Raw genomic sequence first — 21,402 nt, forward strand, 5'->3', positions numbered from 1 at the left:
CCAAGGACCGAAACCTTGTCTAACTTGCATTGCTGTGTGCTGCCCCCTGGAACAGCGCCAGGGGGGAAAGGGAGTGCCTGTTCTCTCCCGGGTCTTCTGAAAGGCTTTGTAACTCGCGCAACACAGTGCTCCTCTTTCTGCACAGATAACGCCAGAGAACGAATAATCCATGTATCCATTTCCCAGCATGGAAACGCTGTGATGAAAATTGGAATGGCTTATTTTTGATAAAACGGCTAGTCAGTTAAGAACCTGGAAATGAATGCTCCCTAAAAACAAGGAAGGGACCCTGGCTGGTGAGGCTTAGTTGGTTGGACTACCATCCAGCACCGAAGGGTTGCGGGTTTGATTCCTGGTCAGGGCACGTGCCCTGGGGCACGGGTTCGATCTCTGCTGGGGGGGGGGGGCCCTGTGGGAGGCAGTGATCGATACTTCCCTCCTTCCCTTCCCCTCTCTCTGAAATCGATAGGCGTGTCCTTTGGTGAAAAGCAAAACAAAAACAAGGAAGGATGTAAGAATTTAATGTTTAGAAATTTTTATATTTTCTGTCTTAATTATTCTTTTTTCTATTTCAGCCACTTTGGAGACTAGTTAATGATACTAAAGACAAAAGAATGTTGGTTTATAAATCTGAAGATATCAAGAATGTTTCACGTTTACAGTCTTCAAAAGTGTGTGGTTACATAAAAGCGGAAAATGAAGATTTCCTTCCGGAAGGGCTGATAGACAGACAGCCCCGTGACGGTAAGACTTAGAAAACATATTCCAAATAAAAAACAAGCATTGCGGCTGTCTTCAATAAGGGCCGTTATTAATTGATTTAAACAAATCTTTATCAAGTTGAAAATAGTTTTTTGTTCAGAAATGTTTAAGTAAATTCTTTTGCCTATAATGAAGAAATGAAATTACTAGAAAACCGTGATAACAATAAAGATTGGACTTAAAAAAAGATTGGGGAAAGGGGAATTAAATAATCTGAGGGAGCCCTGGCTGGTGTGGCTCAGTGGATTGAGTGCCGGCCTGCGAACCAAAAGGTCACCTGCTCGGTTCCCAGTCAGGGCACATGCCTGTGCTGCAGGCCAGGTCCCCAGCTGGGGCACTTGAGAGGCAACTGATGGACATTCCTCTCTCCCTCTCTCCCCCTGCCCCTCTCTCTAAAAATAAATACATAAAACCTTTAAAAAAATTCTGAGGGAAATATTCTTTATTTGCATGTATTTAAAAATGGCAAAATATTATTGTTGTGAAACAACCTTTAGATAAGTTTGTAAGAAGTTAGTTGGTAACGAGAGTTCTCTGATGTTTCGAGAGAAGAAGGTGATCAGTTTGGGATCGCTCCCTTTAGAGTTGTTCGAAAACAGCCATCTTGGAGAAAGGGCAGCCATCTACTGCCCTCATTTTTGAAATCTTAGAAAATATTACTAGCATTTTAGTATGTTTAAAAAAAGAATTTATGTATTTATTTTCAGAGATAGGGGAAGTGAGGGAGAAGGAGGGAGAGGAACATCAATGTGTGGTTGCCTCTCATGCGCCCCCTACTGGGGACCTGGCCTGCAACCCAGGCTTGTTCCCTGACTGGGAATTGAACTGGCAACCCTTTGGTTCTTAGGCCAGCTCTCAATCCACTGAGCCACACCAGCCAGGGCTTAGTTGTAAATAAATTCTTAAATGGTTTGATTATTTGATAAGAAAAATAGCCTGTTAACACAAACTAATTTTTAATGTTTATTTACCTTGCTATTTTTACCATTACTTTGGTTCATTCATGGACTTTCAGAATCAAGTGAGAGCTTAAGAGCCCAGCAATGAATAGTTGGCTGCTTTACTTCCACGTGCTTTTTTAAAGTTGTCTCCTTTTAAAAATTACAGAGACACTTCTCCTTGGCTTTGAATTCTACAATTTTAAAACTTATATTACTTTCCTGTTTTCCTCCAAATTGTTTTTTTGTTCAAGATATCTAAGCTCAAGTAATGTTTGTTTCAAAAATATGCTAGATTTAAAGGGTTTCTATAAAAAACTCGTTTTGACGAATTTTGATTTAATAGTGCATACAAATTCATATTAGAGCGTGTTCCTCGGGCGAAGAGAAGAGCCGAGCTTCACTCCCTGAAGAACACGTGCAAACTGCTGGTGGTGGCAGACCACCGCTTTTACAGACACATGGGCCGCGGGGAGGAGAGCACCACCACCAACTACCTAGTGAGTGTCTGCTGCGGGGCGGGGCCGAGAGGCCTGCCGTCCTCTGACGCGTGATGAAACCGGGTCTGTTCCAACGCTGTGATATTTTATACAGTATTTGAGGGCTGTCCTTTGAGGTTCTTACGTTACCGCGTAGAGATTCGATATTCAAAGTTTTGAAAATCTGTTGAACTATTACATTCTGCACGTCAGCACTTTTGCGCACTTTAGGTTTAGGCCCCGTCACGGAAGTGAGTTCCTTGCAAACACCCCTGCTGTGATGGCAGCGGCCCTGTGGGCGACACGGGCGAGTGTGCTCTAGCGCGGAGCAGGTGTCCGTGTGAGCCTGCGTGCTGTCGTCGTGCACGTGTCAGAGAAGACGGCCCGGGCTGAGTCACCACGCAGCTAGTGTCGGGCCCTGGTGAAGGGGACGCGGCTTTCCTGGCTGTGACCAGCTGCAGGGCTGAGACGGGAAGGGAAGGTGATGGAAGTATCGACGTGGGGCTTTCAAGCATTTACTGTGTAATTTTAAAAGTCAGGGGTCAGGTTTCATTGACATCTTCTATCAGTGTGACCTCATTTGTCATAACTTGGCACCGACCGAATGTTGTTTAGGAAATGAGAGAATGCAGCTATTCATGCCCCGAGAGCCCAGCGCGCGAAGACTTTCTCATTGCCTCGCGTTTCCCATTCTCTGCTTTATTTCATTTGTACCCTCCCTCGCCCTTCTCTCCCATGTCCCGTGAAAGAATTCATTGTCAGGTTAGCAGGGGCAGTGTGTGAAGTCATTGTAATTCTTGCTCCTCAGAAAGAGAGAGCTTTCTCGAAAAAGTTTCTTAATGGGGCTTTGTCTCAAGGGGCTCCTCTTAATTTAATTCTTTGTTCATTACACCAAGAATAGGAATATAATGAGAGGTTTATTCTTAAAATTTGTGTTTATTAGTTTTACAGTTGCTACAAGCAAACAACAGTTTCCTACCTATAATGCACTTCACAGTCGTCTGGGCAAATGTCATCCACTCAGTTTTGAGCAATAAAAAGTCACCTTGGAGAAGAAGATAGGGAAGCAACATTTTATTCTTCGGTGGTGTGGACCGTCCTTAGCTATGTACTGTCCCTCTCTACCCTCCTTACCCCCTTCCCACGCCAGAGCACAGAAGGAGGGAGGAGGGTGGCACCCCGTTCCCCCGGCGCTCTCCTCACGGGGGCCTCAGTGCTGAGCCCTGCCGGGTGGGGCTGGGGACAGGCTTAGCAGTGCCAGCCGCTGCTCCCCACCTCTCTCTGAGGGGGCGCTGAGGAGCGTGCCCAGAGATAGAGTGAAGACAGAATACTTCTTAGAAGAGAATATTTTAGTTAAATTGATCGACTGTTAACTTTCATTTTTGTAGTTGACTGGAGTGGCAGTTTTTAAAAAGCCTGTTACTTGGCATTTGGTTTCATCCACGTTTCATTACTTGGACCTGTAATAAGGTGTACTGCTGGTTTATTCTGCTAGCAACAGTGTGTTTGGGGCCAGGAGTAATTTCTGTGTTAGTGGTGTCAGTGATAGAGAATAACATCTTCATGCTAGGTGTTGTAATTGGTAGAAACTTTTTTAATGGCATTTTCTCTAAGCTGATTTTTTCCTCCCCGCAGGATTTGTTGCATTGCGAAGAGTAGTAAAATGTGCATTTCCTCCCCCGCCCCCCCCACAGATAGAGCTGATCGACAGGGTCGATGACATCTATCGGAACACTTCATGGGACAACGCAGGCTTTAAAGGCTACGGGATACAGATAGAGCAGGTATTGATCACGCGCGCGCTTACGTCACTCCTGAGTGTGTGATGTCAGTGCTCATCACTTACGTTCATCCCCCAAAGCTCATCTTCGCATGGAATCGTAAAGAAGTGTCCTCCAGTGCCGGTGACTCTTGTTTGATGTTATACGGTGCTTTTGGCATTATTTACAGATTATGAAGTTTTCTGTTCTTAAGCTTCTTTTAGGCTGAAAGCCTTTTTGCTGCTGTGATCTCTTTCTCTGAATTCACAGCCTTTTATCCCCCACCTTGTGTTCTTTGTCTTTGATTGGGCCTTCTCTCTGTCGTTGTTGTCCCGGCACGTGGCGCCGGTCTGTGGTCAGAGGTGCGGCCGAGCACGGCTGTGCGCACCGCAGGGCATTTGCACGCGGAGCCATGAGGCCTCCTTTCCCAGCCCTGCTGATTTAATGGAGCGTGTCCAGCCGTGAGGTACTGATGTCGTCTTACTCTCTCATAGTGAAAATGGTTCCAAATTCGTAAGACTGATTGAAAAGACTGCTTTGGAATTGGGCATTGCTCTGGACAGACACTTTGATATGGCGACTACGGAAATTACTACTTCTGTGTTTTTCCTAGGTTCTTTGTGCTAAATTAACCCTAGTCTTACAGGTTCTGTGGTTAGAATTTAGAGATTATTTTTAAAAAGTGTGAAATTATACATCATTCTTATAAATGTTAAACTCTCACAATACTTGCATAAAACTAAGAATTGTTTTTCCCTTTTACATTCTTTTGCTTGCATTTTCTTTTTTAAGTTACTGTTTGAATCGGTAACACACACACGTGGTACAAAAGCCAGGGGAGCCGCCCGCTGTAACACACTCCGCCCCAGACACGCCCACGTCAGTAGGGCCCCGTGTTTTTGCAGAGACACTTTGTTGTACCGCGTGTGTGCACGCGAGTGTACCTCCACACTGGCGGGGGCTGGCCTCCTGGGTGGTGCTCCCCCGTCCACGAGTGTGTTTGCGACTCTCCCAGCCTGGCGCCTACCAGGCTGCCTCGCTTGTTTAAAACAGCTGCAACTTGTTTGGGTTTTATGGGATTAGTAAATAAAACTCCTTTTGCTTTAGAACAGGGGTGTCAAACTCATTTTCACCGGGGGCCACATCAGCCTCTCGGTTGCCTTTAAAGGGCCGAATGTAATTTCAACTCCTCAGCTATTATGGAGTAGTTACATTTCTACGGTCCTAAAACTGTTTTAGAACTTGGAACCAGTTGAAAAAAAATGGGTGTGTGGTAAAGGAGAGGAAAATACATGGTGTATTTAATGACGACGGGTGGGTGGGAAGGTGAGGTTAGATGTGCAGTCACAGCAGGTTTCCTGTTTCGACCTTGACCGCCCACCGTCAGAGCTGCGGAGCCCTCCCGCGAGCTTCCCGGACAGAATACGCCCCCCGCGGGCGGGCCGGGCCGGAGAGACGCAGAAACGACTGGGCCGTGCACGGCTGTGTTTTACGCAGGTTAAGGTGCATTTGTAGGATGTGCACGGGGCAGCCCCGTTCTTCACGACCCGTTACCCCCGTGGTCTGCAGAGGGGCGCGTCTCCTTGTTCTGCACTTCACCCCGGGGCTGTGGTGGGGATCCGTATTTTAGACTGAGCGGTCGTTTTTTCCAGCTATACAGAGGGAATGAAGATGGGGAGTGCATTCATAAGTGTACGAGTCATTCATTGACATGTTTTCCTTCCCGTACGCTTCTCCCGTTGTTTCTAAACACTGACTATTTAGGGCTGAAGAATTCTATGGAATTCTGGTTCCCAAACATACTTTTGTCTAGAATCATAGTCTTTTTGGAATACCTAAAACAATGCAGTATTCAGAGTTTGTGACTTTTTTTCTGAAGTGTTCTAAGTATATTCTCTCTTTAAGTATAGATTCGCATTCTCAAGTCTCCACAAGAGGTAAAACCTGGTGAAAGGCACTATAATATGGCAAAAAGTTATCCAAATGAAGAAAAGGATGCTTGGGATGTGAAGATGTTGCTTGAGGTAGGTTGTGGAGCCCTGGATTCGTGGGATGCCGTGACACCCCTGGTGCTTTCTGTGGGCGGGTTGCGTCTGCGCCACTGAAGGGGCCCATTGGGGAAAGCGCATGGAAACCGGGCACCGCCCCCAGCCGACCCAGCAGTCACCTGGTCCCCGGCAGAGGGCCAGCGGCGGGCGGGCGAAGAGGCTGTGTGCGTGGAAGGCACGGAAGGCCCGCAAGCTGTGCCGCCGCCCCCTGCGGGCTCTGAGAGGCGGTGGAGTGGCGGGGCTTCGGAAGATCTGCGCACGCCACGTAGACGTTTCCTGTGCCGTCTGGTCTGCTCGGGCCTCTGAGACTTCTCAGTGAATCTCTCAGGTCCACGGTGACCAGGCAGTGTGGCAGTAAGTTAGGCGGCAGAAACGCAGTCAGAGACCTGGGAGTTCTGTGGAAGAACGTTCAGGTTTTGTGCTTTTGTCCTGGCGTAAGTCTGAAGGCAGTCGATGTAAACACTCGGCCTTGGCAGAACGTGGCTCGTCCTGCTCGCCGCGCGACGGCAGCGTCTGGGCCTGCGTGTGCCGCCGCTCCCCACCGCGGCCTGCAGGGCGGTGGGTTTAGCTTCCAGGAGGTGGACAACGTGTTAGTGTCCTCTGGGGGTGCTGAAAGAGCACCACAAATTTAGCAGCTCGAAACCACCCTTTAGTCCTCTGATAGTTTTCGCGGGTTAGTCCGGGCACAGTGCGGCTCACCTGGATTCTCTGGTGAGAGTCTCACAAGGCGGAAATCCAGTGTTCAGAGTTTGAGTGCGATTCCAGGAGTATTACCGACTCCTCACCCGGGGTGAGGCCCAGAGAGCGCTCTGTCTGTGGGGTACACCGACGCACCTTGTCCAGTCTGACCTGCTGACCACCCCAGAGGTAGGTGGGGATGGCACCGTCGCTCCTCGGAAGAGACTCGGCACGTGCTCTAGTGTGTTAGGGCTGCCGAGGACCAAAAGGACCACGGGCTGGGGGCTGAAAGGACAGACATTTACCGTCTCGTAGTTCTGGAGGCTGGAGGTCCGAGGTCAAGGTGTTGGCTGGGTTGGTTTTCTCTGAGATCTGTCTCTTTGGCTGGCAGATGGCCATCTTCTCCCTCTGTCCTCACGTGGCCTTCCCTTTGTGACTGTCTGCACCCTCATCTGCCTTAGAAGGGCACCAGTCATGTTGGGTTAGGCCTGTCCGTGCGGCCTCATTTTACCTTAGTTACCCTTTAAAGGCCTCATCTCCAAACACAGCGACATTCTGAGGTACTGATGGTTAGGTCTTGAACGTACGAATTTGGGGGGACACAGTTCAGCCCATAACAGCAAGGTTACATGACTTGTCCTTGGTGAGTCCTACAGCTGTTACTGATGGCCAGAATTGAGTGGCCAGATGCCCTGACCCCTGGGACAGCCAAACCATTGCACCTGTCGGCTTGTCTGTGGGGAGGTGCAGAAGGGTAGCCCTTGGCTCGGCAGGTGCTCCCCCGGTCTCCCCTCTCAGGCTCCTAGCAGATTCCCACCGAGCTGTCCGAGTCCCAACGTGGCCAGGGGGCGTCTCCTGGCCACGCCACATCCCTCACCCAGGTGTTTCCTGCTGCTCACTAAAGCATTTTAAAAATCAAGGTCTTTTTAAATTGGAGACCACAGGTTGTTTTAGCAGAGGTTGTTGAAGTAATGTATAGAGGCCTTTTAAGAAAAAAAAAGTCATCCCAAAGCACCAGTGCTGACTTAAATGGATTTTAATCTTAATTTTAGTAACATAAAACTAACTATACATGCTTTCCTGTAAGTTTATATCTGTAACTCCTATACATTGTAAAACCAGAGCAAACCTAAAGAAAACAGCCCTGCCAAACCAATAGAGTCCTTGAATTATGTGTGAGGCCTTGGTGTGGGGGTGCGGTGCTGAGGCTCCCTGGAGGTGTCCCCACCCCGAGACTGACACATTTGGGGTGTCCAGAGCTGGGCTGCAGGGTCTCTGCCAGCCCCCGTGGCTTCTGACAGCTGCTGTAAAGAGCTCCCGTCTTCCCTTTTGTGGGCCCCGCACCTCCCCGCCAGTGCAGGTGGTGGTCTGCTCCTCACCTGCGCAGGCGGGCGGGCTGAGCTGTGGGCGAGGAGCACTGGCCTCGCGTGGTTCTGTACTTGGTGGAAGCCTCTTCCAGTATGATGTCATTGTTAATGTAATTAAGAATACTTTTCTTTTTTAAAGCAATTTAGCTTTGATATAGCTGAAGAGGCATCTAAGGTCTGTCTAGCACACCTTTTCACGTACCAGGATTTCGACATGGGGACTCTCGGACTAGCGTACGTTGGCTCTCCCAGAGCAAACAGTCACGGAGGCGTCTGTCCGAAGGGTAAGCTCCCACCCGTGTGCGTGCGTGTGCGGCTGCGGCAGGCTGCCCGGCTCACGAGGTGTCCTGTGCTGAACACGGCGTTTGTCTGTCTCCTTTCTCCTCCAGCGTATTACAGCCCAACCGGAAGGAAGAATATCTATTTGAATAGTGGCTTGACCAGCACAAAAAATTATGGTAAAACCATTCTTACAAAGGTATGTTCTTTTATAAAGGATAGATTTTTAGTTTATTATAGTTGTATATTTATGTAGATGTATCCTAAAAGTAATACATACTGGGTATTTTTGTTGTTGTTACTTCTGTCTAAAAAAACCACATTCTGTGGTGGGCAGTATGAAAATAAAAGGTATACAGAAGAAAATAAAAGTTACTAGTCAAACTTCCTTCCAGAACCTTCTGGGTCGCTGTCTTCCCTGGGGCACTCCCCTGGAGCCCTCCCTCCTGCCCCTGCCCAGTGGGTGCTGGCTTCCCGGTCCTGCCCTGCGGCCCGTGTCTGGCGACGCCCCAGACTTGGCTCCTGGGCCCCTGTTCCTCTTCTTGATTTACACCACCACAAATCCTCTAGGAGCCCCCTAAGAAAGGGGACCCAAGGGCAAGCCCCTGAGATTCTGCGTAACTGAAAATGAGAACTGGCGTGCTCCCCATTCTCTCACACTTGAAGGCATCACTCCACTGTCCTTCCATGTCTGTGTTGCTGTTAAAGAGTCTGAAATGATTCCAATTTTTTGTGCATCGTATGTGGCTTGTTTTTTCCCTCCGGAAGATTTCAGGATCTTGGTTTTGCCCAGATACATCCATTAGAATGTGTTGAATATGTTGGGCATATTCCAGAGAACCCACGTAACAGACGATCCAATAAACAGACTTCAGTAAGGGGTGCATTCGCCTCAGGCGAGCGGTGCGTAGGTAGCGCTGCGTTGGTAGCAGTCCGCACGGCTGCAGGAGCTCAGGTGCCCCCACTGTCTCTCAACCCTTGAAAGCACAGGCCTTTGTCCTCCTTATCACCCCATGGTCCCAGGATGGCTTCCCTTCTGTGCGGCAGAAAGGAGGACACAGTGAGCATAGTCTGTTCCTGTTAGAAAGCTGGTCTGGAAGCTCCGCCCACTGGCTCCTGTTTCTATGTCAGTGGACAGAGCCTGGTCACGTGGCTGCCCCGACCCTTAAGGGACTGTGGGGAAGGGACTGTTCTAGTTGAGTACGTTGCTGCCCCAGCAGAGTTGAGGGTTCTTTCGGCATCTGATCAATCAGGACCCGATTCAGGACAGCAGGGCCCACTGGCCAAAGCCGGTGATGGCTGGGTATTGGGAAGTAATGCTCTCTCTGCATGGTCTTTAAGGAAGCGGACCTGGTTACAACTCATGAATTGGGGCACAATTTCGGAGCAGAGCACGATCCGGATGGTCTAGCAGAGTGCGCTCCGAACGAGGACCAGGGAGGGAAGTTCGTGATGTACCCCATCGCTGTGAGTGGGGATCACGAGAACAACAAGGTGCGTGCCTCGGCGCTTCTGGGTGCGGTGAGGAAGGGGGCGGCTGTTTAAGGACAATGAGAGCTCCGGAAGGTCCGCTCTGGGGCCGGGAGCTGGACGTGTGTTCGCGCAGGTTCAGCTAGTCAGGTGCACAGGTCTGCTCTGTCAGACAGAGCACACTAATGGGCTTCAGCTATTGCCACCGACCTCAGAGACTTCAGATAACAGTGGCTGTGACTGACTCTTGGAGTCTGAACGGAAAGTGCCCTCGATGTCTGGTCCTGTCATCTCGCCCAGCGTGGAGCAGCGGCAGCCGGCAGCGTGGGGAAGCCTCCTGCTGCCTCAGGGAGGGCTGGGGGAGGGGCTGAGAGAGGGGGTCTCTAACCGGGAAGATACTGGGGTGTTTGGACTTCCCCGTGGAGCCCAGCCCCTTAAATATCTGTATTACAACGACTCACTGGAAGACCCTTTTTATTTACTTACTTCCCTTTTCATCCTTTCATTGTTGTTTAAAAACCAACATACACACATTGTGAAACTTTCTACGCAATCAAACACGTGAAAAGTCACTGTCACTTGGAGTTCCGTGGGTCGCACCCACCGTCAGGGAGCAGGGCGGCCACTCCCGAACCCCTCACTAGGTAAGCTGACAGGACAAGGCCTGTCACAGAGAAAAGGGAAATAGTGAAAGAAAGAACACTTAGTTTAAGAGTTTGATAATAGAGTTCTGCTTTGCTTTTCTTTAAATTACATTTTATTGGTTACGCTATTACATTTATCCTGATTTTTCCCCTTTTGCCCCCTCCACCCGGCACCCCCACTCCTTCAGGCCGTCCCTCCACCATCGTTCATGTCCGTGAGTCATTCGTGGGGGTTCTCTGGCTGCTGTGTTTCCGGTGCTGTACTTTGCATTCCCAGGGCTGTTCTGCACCTGCCCGTGTGTACTGCCAAACCCCCTCACCCCTTCACCCAGCCCCCCCACCTCCTCCCGCCTGGCAGCCATCCTAACACCGTCTTCACGTCAGGGTTTGGAGCAGGGGCTGTTCAGAGCTCCTGGTCAGTCTGCCTGCGTGTAGACAGGGCCATTCCCGTGGTTCGGGAGATGCTGGGCTAGAGAGGCTCCTTTTGAGACACTGGTCACCTTAGAAAACGAAGAGAAACTGTTAAAGTCTTGGGGACCCATGAAAACGTTTAGATAACGGTTTGGAAATTAATCTGTTAACAGACTGTGTGTAATACTGTGCCTCTTACTAGTAAGCTCAACCACACCAACACTTAAACGTGGATCGTTCATACGGGTAGCCAGGCAAAGAGGAGGTACGCAGGACACAGACCCCATTCACATGCCTGGGTCTTCTGTCTGGGAAGACGGTGTCTGTCTAACCTGCCCTGTCTCCGGGCAGTGCCGTGCCCGAGGAAGGGACGGCTCGCGGCCCGGCCCAGCTCACGGCTGTTCGCTCACGCCGGCCCGCCTGCGCTCTCGGCCGTCTGGCTGCGGAGTCTGGGCTCAGCGTGTGTACAGCTGGCCTTCCCGAGAAGGGTTTCCAGCTCTTACCCAAATTCACACCAGCTTTGTAACATCGCGAAGAGGGAGAGAACGCGGCTCCACACGAGGACATTTAGAGGTGACAGCGATGGGGCTGGACCTGCCTCAGGAGGCTCCGAGTGTGACAGTTGCATTCGGAGTCCAGACAGGCGCTGCAGACACGTGGCGAGGGGTCTTCACGTTGTTTCGGGTCCTCTGTGGCCTTTTTCCGCCAGATGTTTTCCAACTGCAGCAAGCAGTCCATCTACAAGACCATCGAGAGCAAGGCCCAGGAGTGCTTCCAGGAGCGCAGCAACAAGGTGTGCGGGAACTCCAGGGTGGACGAAGGGGAGGAGTGCGACCCCGGCATCATGTACCTGAACAGCGACACCTGCTGCAACAGCGACTGCACGCTGAAGAGGGGCGTGCAGTGCAGGTGGGCACCGGCCACGGGGCGGGGGCAGGCAAAACAACTCGGACGGACACTAAATTCTCGGGCTAGGGCTCGGGCTCCCTGGTTTCCTGGCCATTGTTTGCCTTGCAGGCCTGTTTCTTGTTCTTTGTTTTTAATTTCTATATGAAGTTAACGAAAACCAAGGACACCAAGATGTTTTAAAGACGAGTCCCTTCAGACCAGCTGTACCTCCTCTCCACATCGCTGTTGCCCGAGTCCACGTTGGGAGGGGCAGACAGGGCGTGCGCAGGTGGCGCCAGCACCTGGGCAGTCCGGTAGTGCTGGAGGGTGGCCCAGCCAGGAGACCTTCCCTCAAGCCCGGCTCCAGGGCCCGGTAACATGACTGTGGTGTTTGCCGTGGGGCTACGCTCTGACTTGAACTGTCCCTTCTTCTGCAGTGACAGGAACAGTCCCTGCTGTAAAAACTGCCGGTTCGAGACTGCCCAGAAGAAGTGCCAGGAGGCCATCAACGCCACCTGCAAAGGCGTGTCTCACTGCACAGGTGCGTCCTCCTGCTGGTGCCTGCGGGGCGCTCAGCTCGGGCGGGCTGTGCGCGTCTGGGAAACAAGGTCGCGTCACGTGGACGCAAACACCCTTTCCACCTCGTGCAGAGTTGGGTTGGTTGCATTCCTGCGTTTGTGGCACAGCTGTCACTGTCTGTGCCAGACCTGTTACCGTTTCTTCTTGTCCTTTACTTCCCTCTCGTCACTCTGCTGCCTCTCATGGGCGCCCGTTCCAATGGGCCTGACATTTGTCTGGATGTGTGCACACCCTTGACCCATGATGTGCTGTGTGTGTTTCTGACGTGCCAAAACGATGGCCTACTTTACATCTTCTAAAAGATTTTACGTATTTCTTTTTAGAGCAGGGGGAGGGAAGGAGAAAGGGAGAGAAACATCGATGTGTGGTTGCCTCTCACACGCCCCAGCTGGGGACCTGTCCCTCAACCCAGGCCTGTGCCCTGACTGGGAATTGAACTGGCGACCCTTTGATTTGCAGGCCCGGGCTCAATCCACTGAGCCACACCAGCCAGGGAGATGTTTTCTTTTTAAATAAGTACAACAGTTTGATAAAATGCACTTCTTAGTAAGCAGCCTTTTGTCCCCGTGGTACTTTACACGAGGCAGCAGCTAGCAGAGGACATGCTCGTCGTGAGGAAGCGGCCTGCACCGGCAGTAGCGTTGCATCGTGTTAGAAACAGGGTCTCGTTGGGCGTGGACATTCTTGGCCCCCTGCCTGGGCCTACTGCATCAACACTTCCAGGGGCAGGGCCCAGCGACCTGTGCCACAACATAGCTCCAGGTCGCCCTGCTGCGTGCTAAGCTTAGGGACCCATGATAAAGAGGTGATGCTGTGTTAATGCTTTACCCACGGGTTGATACTTTGAGGCCAGTCTTTTAAGACCAGAAGTTAACAGATACCCATGGGGCCTTTTTTATGCATCTGTAGGGCAGCGTTGCACACTGCGAGTACGAGGGCGGCAGCATGCAGACCCTCATGCCCGTGTACACGGGGCTTGCCGTCAGTTGCGGCCAGCTGTTGAATGAGTGCCTTGGCGGCCCAGCGAATGCCCGTGTGTGAAGGGCCTTGCAGACCAGGGGCACCTGTGAAGCCCTGTGGGAGGGTTCGCTGGGGTCCTAACGGAAGGCTGCTGCGTTTTCTCCAAGCTCTGCGTCACTGCCCCACAGACCCTGAGCTCCAAACCTTGGGCTTGGTCCCGCCCCACAGCGGAGGGGCCGCCGCCCCCAGCTTGGGCGCACTCCATGGTTCTCATCGCGGCTTTCCCGCTGCTCTCCTGCTGACTGTTACCTGCTTGTGCCGCTCATTTTCCAGAATGAGTCACTCGTTCCCGAGTGTAACATCCTTTGATGACTTCTTTGTCCTCAGACTCACTGATTCATTCAGGACGCATGTGTGGGGGATTTGCAAGGGGTAGGGCCGGACGTAGGCTGAGTTGTACGTAGCAGGTTGGGTCTGTGCTGCTGGGGAGTGCAGCCACTGGGAGGGGAGGGTGTCCTGAGAGAACAGGGGTGAGCCAAAGAGGTGTGAATTGGAAACCGCCCCACAGCAGGAGAGAGGTGTGTGGGGTGGGGCGTGGCAGGGTGAGGGGACCCAGGCAGGTCTAGGGAACCTGGGAGGCAAAAGCTTGGGGTGACAAAAGCCATCCGGTCCTCCTAGAAGATTAGGGACGAAGGACCAACAGGGCCAGAGCTCTGAGGTGGGACAGACCTTGGAGGGAGAAGGCGGCTGTCCCGGCATGTGGACTCGGAGAGTTGGCCTCCATGGGAGGTTTGCATGTAGTTCCCGCCATGGCCTGGTGTGGTTTTATTAGTGGTGATGGCATGTGTGTGTGTTTACATGTGTGAGCAAAGCACACTGCACGGCAGAGGTGAGGCAGGGGTGGAGGCCAGGCCCTGGGGACTGGGTGTGGACATTCGGGACCTTCCTCGGGTCTGGCACACCTCTCAGCCCTTGGCACTTGTCGCCGATGGGACACTGGCCACGCTGTCCTTGCCCGGGGGTCACCTTTCCTTTCTAGGACAGGGTGGGTGGTGCGCCCTGTGGAACTGGGGGCCATGCTTCATGGGTGGGGCATCTACTTGTTGGTGCTTCCAGGTAACAGCAGCGAGTGCCCCCCTCCCGGGAATGCTGAGGATGACACCGTGTGCTTGGACCTGGGCAAGTGCAAGGACGGGAAGTGCATCCCCTTCTGTGAGAGGGAGCAGCATCTGGAGTCCTGTGCGTGCAATGGTGAGCCTGTGGTCCCCTGCGGCAGCCTGGCACAGGGCAGAGGGCCGCCTGGGTCCGCCCGGCCTAGGGCCTCCACTCGGGGGCCCTGCGGTGTCCGCCACTCCCTGCCGCCAGGGGTGCAGGGCTGTGTGGAGACCAGCAGGCCTCTGGGCTCAGGTCCTGGCTCCTCCACCTTGTCTGTGGAAACTGTCTTACTAGTCTGCTTGCCACGTTTTCAGACCATGTGGCTGGCGTGGGACTGGGTAAGAGGGAATTTTGTGGGTGATGGATGGGTGGAGGTCTGTCTTTGCCACCCCTCCCCCATGTCCCACATACCCTGACAACAGCAAGCTGTCTGTGTCCTGTTGGCCTTGAACTGTGAGGCTCCTTTAAGACCTCACCCAAGAGAGCCAATTCCAGGACCGGCTCATCTCAGGATGCTCGCTACCAGTGGCGGGCTGCCCTCTGCACCCTGCCAGGTGCCTGTGCAGGGGCTGCGCTCAATAACGGTTGGCGATGCTGTGCTGACCTCTCAGACACTTGTCCTCAGATTTCTGTGTTACTTTTGGAGCCCCTGGGCCTGAGGAGGGCCTCAGGGATCCACAGGCCCGTGCTGCTGCCCACCTCCACCCCCAGAGGGAGGTCTGCTGGTTTCTGAACAGCATCCGCAGCCCCTGGGCTGGGCTCGGCACCCGCACGACAGAGTCGGTGTCCCCCCGGGTGGAGGGCTGTTCAGGTGAACACGAGGACACGGCTGATGCTGAGCAAATGTTACTGAGTGAGTGGCCAGAGGCTTAGGGCGCCCGAGAGGACACGCAGGGAGGGCCCCGGAAACGTGAGACGGGCATGGCAGAGGCTGGTTTGCCTCTGAAGCGGTTTTTCCTGTTTTCGGTGTCCTCGTTGATCTAATGCCGACTCGCCCGGGTGAAGCCTGGCCTGAGTTACGCTGCCAGTTGACTTCCTGGGGCGTTTCCGCTGTTTGTGTGGGTGCCAGTAGCTCACCTGAGGCACCGATGCTCCTGTCCCCACCTGCTGTCAGAGGCTGGCCTCGGTGCAGGGAGTCGTCGCGCCCATGCCGCTGGGCTCCTGTCACGGGGCTCTCAGCTCTGTCTGCAGCCCTGGAAGCCAGGGTGTCCTCGATCCACAGAGGCCCCCTGCAGAAGGCGGTGGTGTGACAGTGTTGGGACGGAGGGTGGCGTCCTGCATTACGAAGTAGAGCGTGTGATTTGGTTTTATTCTCGTAAAGAAAGGCAATGTTTCTGAGTAATTTTTACCTTGTGGCCTGAGGAGGTGGACTCAGAAGTTCTTTCTGGAGGGGCGGAATGTGGATAGTATTAGCTCTGGAAATAAAGAGATGAATGCCCTCCTTCCCCCGTGGGGGCACAGCAGGGAGGGGTGCAGGGAAGGCCGGCTGCGTCTCCGAGGAAACGCCGCTATCCATTTGTTTCAGAGACGGACAACTCGTGCAAGGTGTGCTGCCGGGACCCCTCGGGCCGCTGCGTGCCCTACGTCGATGCTGAGCAGAGGAACTTGTTTTTGAGGAAAGGGAAGCCCTGTACAGTGGGGTTTTGTGACATGAATGTGAGTATTTGTTCACGTACAGCTTTTGTCCGTGCCTGCCAAAAGGGAAGTTTTTGTTGTAAATACTCAGTTCTGCAAGTGGAAGGAAACCAGAACGCAAGCACTGCATGTCCTCCTCACCCGCTCGCACGCTTGTGTGGGAGTCCGTCACTGGAGGGAGGTGTGTGCGGGCCCGACCTGCGAGCGAGCCCACACAGGTCGGGGTGCTCTAGCACACTTGCTCCAGAGCGGGACGCGGGTCTGGAGACTGGCGGGGGCCTGGGGGCTTTGGCAGAGTTGGCTGGTTTGGGACAGAGGGTCCTGACTATTTGATTTTCTAGGTTAATTACAAAATTGACCAAGATGGCAGAAGTGCACGTTTTTATTTTAAAGCAGGTGTGAGCAAGTAGGAAAAATCTAGAAGCACTTTGACCCCCCAAAGTCAGACCCTTTGTTCTCTACAGAAACATAGTTTTATTCACGCAGAACATGGACGAGGGGCAGTGGGAGAGCGTTTTCTCCAGGCCGCCTGGCTGCGCTCTGTCGGGGGTGCGGTCGGTGTGTCCTCACTGGATGCTCGTCTTTAACAGACTGGCTTTCTCGACTTTCGTCTCCTGGTGATTCTTTTAGGGGTAACGCTGTTCTCTGTTCACAGGGCAAATGTGAGAAACGGGTCCAGGACGTCATCGAGCGCTTTTGGGACTTCATCGACCAGCTGAGCATCAATACTTTCGGTAGGCGATTTCCCCGGGTGTTGTCCACCTAGAACTGGGCTCATTTCTGTGATACTTGAAAAGCGTGGCTTCACTCCCCTGTGCTCTGATCACGTGACGGAAGGGGGTGACGTTTGCCCCGTGTGCGGATGCAGCCTTCAGACGAGGGACGTCAGCACTCACTCACAATGCGTGCTTCCTGCTCTACTAAAAAAAGAGCGCACAGCAGGGTCAGTGTGGCTCAGTCCTGCAGGGTGTAAGTCTGAACCCTGGTTGGTGTAACAATTTTTACTTACAAATGGGCCTCCGATTGTGCAGAAGCAGGAGGTATTCTGTCCTCTAGGGCCCGTAGGTAAGAGTTTAGACACAAGTCAAACCCAGAGGGCAACACTGTCTTCATAAGCGTGGTTAGCAGCAGCCTTCTGTCCAACGGCTCTACCTGTCCCCCCGCCTGCCACTCCAAGGACCCGCTGAGCGCTGTCCCCTGTGCACCGCCAGGGCTCGTTCTGGGTGGGGGTGTGTCGAGCCTCACGTGGGCGCCACAGCCGTCCCTCCCTGAGCTGCATCAGCGTGCTCTCTGGCCAGCAGTCTGTGGCGTCTGTCCCAGCGATATCCTCAGAGCACTGAGATTTAGATTTGTGAATTACTCGATCACAACGTTCAACTCTTTAAATTGTTCACAGGGAAGTTTCTGGCAGACAACATCGTAGGTTCCGTCCTGGTTTTCTCCTTGGTAGTCTGGATTCCTCTCAGCGTGCTCGTCCACTGCGTGGTAAGTCATCCTTAAGGAACAAAGTATTTCCTTAGAGTTTTTAGCAACTCCAATCACGTACTCTTCTGAAAAGGTAAAATTTACTCTTAACAGAATGGGATGTTTCCAGGGACATGTTTGGGCGCTGTATCTAGGAAAGCGTATCTTGTGAAGAGCTTAGCCGATAGTCTGGTAAAGCGTTTCGCTGTGTGGATGCTTCACTCTTGTGTCGTTTCTGAGCAACCGTGCAATCTGAGCACCGGGCCCGTCCGCCCGGGCTCATCTGGGGCCTCGGACGGGTGCGGGGTGCGTCCTGGCCTCACCGCACGGCGTGCAGGCCCTTCCAGCTAATGAGAGTAATGAGCGCAAGCCGTCGTTGCGTTTTTGTTGGGATGAGCAGCAGCTGGCACGTTGAGTTGGTTTTGTCTGAGGAACTCTGGGTACTTCTATCATCTTGGAGCTCTTCTTTTCAAAACCGTTCTCTCAGACCCATTCCCCTTGCTTCTCTGCAGACGTGAGGGCTCGTCTTCTGCAGAGATGAGGAGGTCAGACCTGGGCTTCCTCGTGGACTGACACCCTACAGGGCCCCTCATGGGGGCACGTGGGAAATCCTGGCACAGCTCACTTGCACGCGTGTTCACGGCTGGCTTCTTTGGCCAGGGTGGGGCACTGAGGAGCCTTTCCTCCAGACGCTGAACCTGAGGGGTCTGGGGAGGAGAATCTCTAGGGAGCAGCGGTTGGGCTGAAGCAGAGCTGTTTCGACAGGCGACAGGCAGGACCCTTGACAGAAGGACGGCAGTGTCCTCCGTTGTCACTGTGTCAGCAGTGAGAGTTACATTTGTGGACCGGGAGGCCCGATCCTTGATTGCCAAGCGAAGTTGCTGTGAAGAGGAGGGGCCGGCTTGTTTCTGAGCACAGAGCTCCTTCAGGGCAGCCAGACTAGAAGCCGGCCTAGATTCGTGGGCTCAGCCTCCTGCCTGGTGCCCGTTGTCACGGGATGTGTCACTCTAGGCAGGACCTGGGGCAGTGGATGGAACTGTGTGTTCAGGCTTCTGCAAGAGTTAGTTGTAGGTTATGAGGCCCAGTTCTGTGAGGAGTTGGGGCCACAGGACTTGGGGGACAGCTGAGGATGTGAAGGCTGTTGGGGGCTGGGCGCTGAGGCACAGCCCCCTGGGCCTCCACCTGCAGCCGTGGCCAGTGTTGCCCTGGCCTAGGCCGGGCCTGGACCTCAGGGAGGTGGGCGCCCTTGGGACCCTCCTGCCTATGGTGGGAAATTACTCAGAAAAATAGTGCCCAGACCTGGCCTTCCTGGCTACTAAAAAACACGTGTCCTTCCCATGCGAAGGAGGCACTTCTAGGCTGGTGGCAGACCAGTTTCTGTGACTCCTCAGTTATCCCCTCCATTTTAGGGGGATCCTGTAGGGAATGAGGACTCAACTGAACTTCGTTTCAGGTGGGAACCTTTCCCTGTTCTTTTCTTCCTAGGATAAGAAACTGGACAAGCAGTACGAGTCTCTGTCTCTGTTTCACCCCAGTGTAAGTAGCTGTGTTGAGTCATTCATTCTCAGTCGCACATGGGAACTTACTGAGACCTCCCATTAGCATCCCAGCTGCATCCCTCCGTGGCTGCTGGAGGTCCCATTGCAACAGGAAGGGTCTGTGTGTGTGGGGGGGGGGGGAGGTCCAGTCCAGGGACAACAGTGAAAGTGAAGGTGGATGGAGGCATGAACAGCGGTGCTGCTCGGCCCCTCCCCACAGCCGGCCACCACTGAGCTCTTCAGGGCCGACTTAGTATTTTGAGATCTTGTCTTGAGACCTGAACTTGATACAGTTGTTACAAGTTCTCTTTTGGGCCTTTAAACCGTCAGTTGTCGGGCCATTTGAAAGCTAGCGTTCCAGTCACTCCTGAGTCGGTGCCTCACCCCGCACATTCCTTTCGTGAGAGTCAGGGTGCCCCCTGGAAGGCCGCTGGGCGGTGAGCTGGGGCTGCAGGATGCCACTCATCTTTTTCTCCCGCCTTTCCAGAACGTCGAAATGCTCAGCAGCATGGACTCAGCGTCGGTTCGCATCATCAAGCCCTTTCCTGGGCCGCAGACCCCTGGTCGCCTGCAGCCGCTGCAGGCCGTCCCCGTGCCGCCGCTGGTGCCTGCGGCCCCAAAGCTGGACCACCCGCGGATGGACACGATTCAGGAGGACCCCAGCACGGACTCACACGTGGACGAGGACGGCTTCGAGAAAGACCCCTTCCCCAGCAGCAGCACGGCCGCCAAGTCCTTTGAGGACCTCACCGACCACCCGGTCACCAGGAGCGAGAAGGCCTCGTCATTTAAGCTGCAGCGGCAGAGTCGTGTCGACAGCAAAGAAACCGAGTGCTAGTCTTGGGGGCGGCATCCCGAGCGCTCTGACCGGCCTGAGCGTGCACGGTGTTCTCATAGATTCGACGTACAGTCACTCAGATGTTTGTGAAGGTCTGGGAGGAACAATGAAGTGACTTCCAGCAGGTGCTGGTTGTGTGTTTGGATTTCCTTTGCACACACACTTGTGTGGTTAGGCCCTTTTCCGTGAGAACAGGTAAGGTGAATCTGGCTTGTTTGGAGGCTTTCAGGCTTTAGTGTTTTTTTGTTTAAAATATCCTTCAACCTGTGATGCAAAAGCAGAACACACAGCTGGATCATGTTTAAGTATTTACGTTTTTGTAAATCAACCTTTTATACGGTGCCAGTGCTGAGTGCAGAGACGCCCACGTTCTTTCCACACGGTGTAAGGGAAACGAGGGGACGCACTGGGCAGCTACTTGTGAGCACAGCTGGAATGCAGAATAATTTATTGGTTCTTTTTTGGCTTCAAGGCAAGACAGATAAAACGGAGCTGTGTATTCTCTCCAAAGTGGGGGTTCTGTTTCTAGGTGTTACCCAGAGCTTCCGCCGGCAGGGAGAATGACACAGCTACACTTAGGAGTAATTTGCTTTAATGTTTCTTTAGAATTCCAAGGTTAGTTACTGCTAGAACTAAATCACTCCAGTTTACAGTGAGAGTCCCAAACGGTAGCCAGCCGAATTGCAGAATCCCACCCACTCTTTAGGGCCCTAACTTGTGGGGCAGTGTTTCTGTTTTTTAAGTATCTTCATGTGTTTCTAATACTGTTGCTTAAAAAACTCACAAAACCTAAACTACTTCAGAGTAAGAGTACAGCCACCCGTTTTAAACACTAGTGGCCCAGGGGGTACGGGAGCTCTTTCTCGCCATGAGGACCGGTGGTGGCCAGCGGGCCGGGGCCTGCGGCCTCTCTCGGGCCCGCAGCTTTAATTCCACACGAGTGAGTCTGGAAAACCCCTGGTATTGGTCTGCGGGTGGCTGTTTGCATCGTTTCCCGCTTTAGCGCCTCAGGACTCTGGACGGTGCGCCCTTACTGTGTGAAGGGTAAGTCATCAGCTGGAATTCTGATTTCCTTAAAATTCTGGTTAAAAGCTTTTTCCTCTGTAAGTCCTGAAATGTGCTCACCAGCCAACACGTTTTAAACGAGATAACTTGTAAACTTCGAGGGCAATTAACCAAACCTGTGACAAATGGTGTCTCTTTTCTTTAAGGATTTTGTTATGCAGATACCTGTTACACTAATACTTGAACTTGTACCTTGTGGTATTTGCTATCTTTTAACTAGTTACAATATTCCTGTATTTTAGTTACACTTTTGGAAGCTGATGTAAGGTGTGTGGGTGTATGTCAGAGTGAAGCAGTTCCCAGCTGAATGTAAGGAAATCATTTTTTATAAAATTCACTTTTTAAAAAACAGAACCGTCTTTACCTTTTCTCCTTCTACGGCATCAGCAGGCTGCTCAGGGTGTGTGTGTAGCTGTGGCGCTGGCGACCCTGCAGCAGTCAGCA

The 21,402-nt window shown here is 52.7% G+C and overlaps 1 protein-coding gene across 2 annotated transcripts in view; it reads left to right on the plus strand.

Moving 5' to 3' along the window:
* ADAM17 (ADAM metallopeptidase domain 17) overlaps positions 1-21,312 on the plus strand; it is a 38,048-nt gene extending 16,736 nt beyond the window's left edge. Inside the window, exons 5-19 of one of the 2 annotated variants that reach the window (XM_024552450.3) lie at positions 576-744; positions 2,067-2,200; positions 3,874-3,963; positions 5,850-5,963; positions 8,172-8,316; positions 8,422-8,510; positions 9,653-9,805; positions 11,546-11,745; positions 12,162-12,265; positions 14,380-14,514; positions 15,944-16,074; positions 16,709-16,787; positions 17,450-17,538; positions 19,003-19,053; positions 19,543-21,312. In XM_024552450.3, coding sequence (XP_024408218.2) covers positions 576-744; positions 2,067-2,200; positions 3,874-3,963; positions 5,850-5,963; positions 8,172-8,316; positions 8,422-8,510; positions 9,653-9,805; positions 11,546-11,745; positions 12,162-12,265; positions 14,380-14,514; positions 15,944-16,074; positions 16,709-16,787; positions 17,450-17,538; positions 19,003-19,053; positions 19,543-19,893 — 2,034 coding nt within the window. In that variant the 3' untranslated portion in view covers positions 19,894-21,312. Of the gene's footprint in view, positions 1-575; positions 745-2,046; positions 2,201-3,873; positions 3,964-5,849; positions 5,964-8,171; positions 8,317-8,421; positions 8,511-9,652; positions 9,806-11,545; positions 11,746-12,161; positions 12,266-14,379; positions 14,515-15,943; positions 16,075-16,708; positions 16,788-17,449; positions 17,539-19,002; positions 19,054-19,542 lie in introns of those variants that run through there. The other variant, XM_053924149.1, reaches the window with a different exon arrangement.
* The last annotated feature ends 90 nt before the right edge of the window (positions 21,313-21,402 follow it).

Source organism: Desmodus rotundus, chromosome 5, assembly GCF_022682495.2.
Source record: "Desmodus rotundus isolate HL8 chromosome 5, HLdesRot8A.1, whole genome shotgun sequence".
Lineage (NCBI taxonomy): Eukaryota > Metazoa > Chordata > Mammalia > Chiroptera > Phyllostomidae > Desmodus > Desmodus rotundus.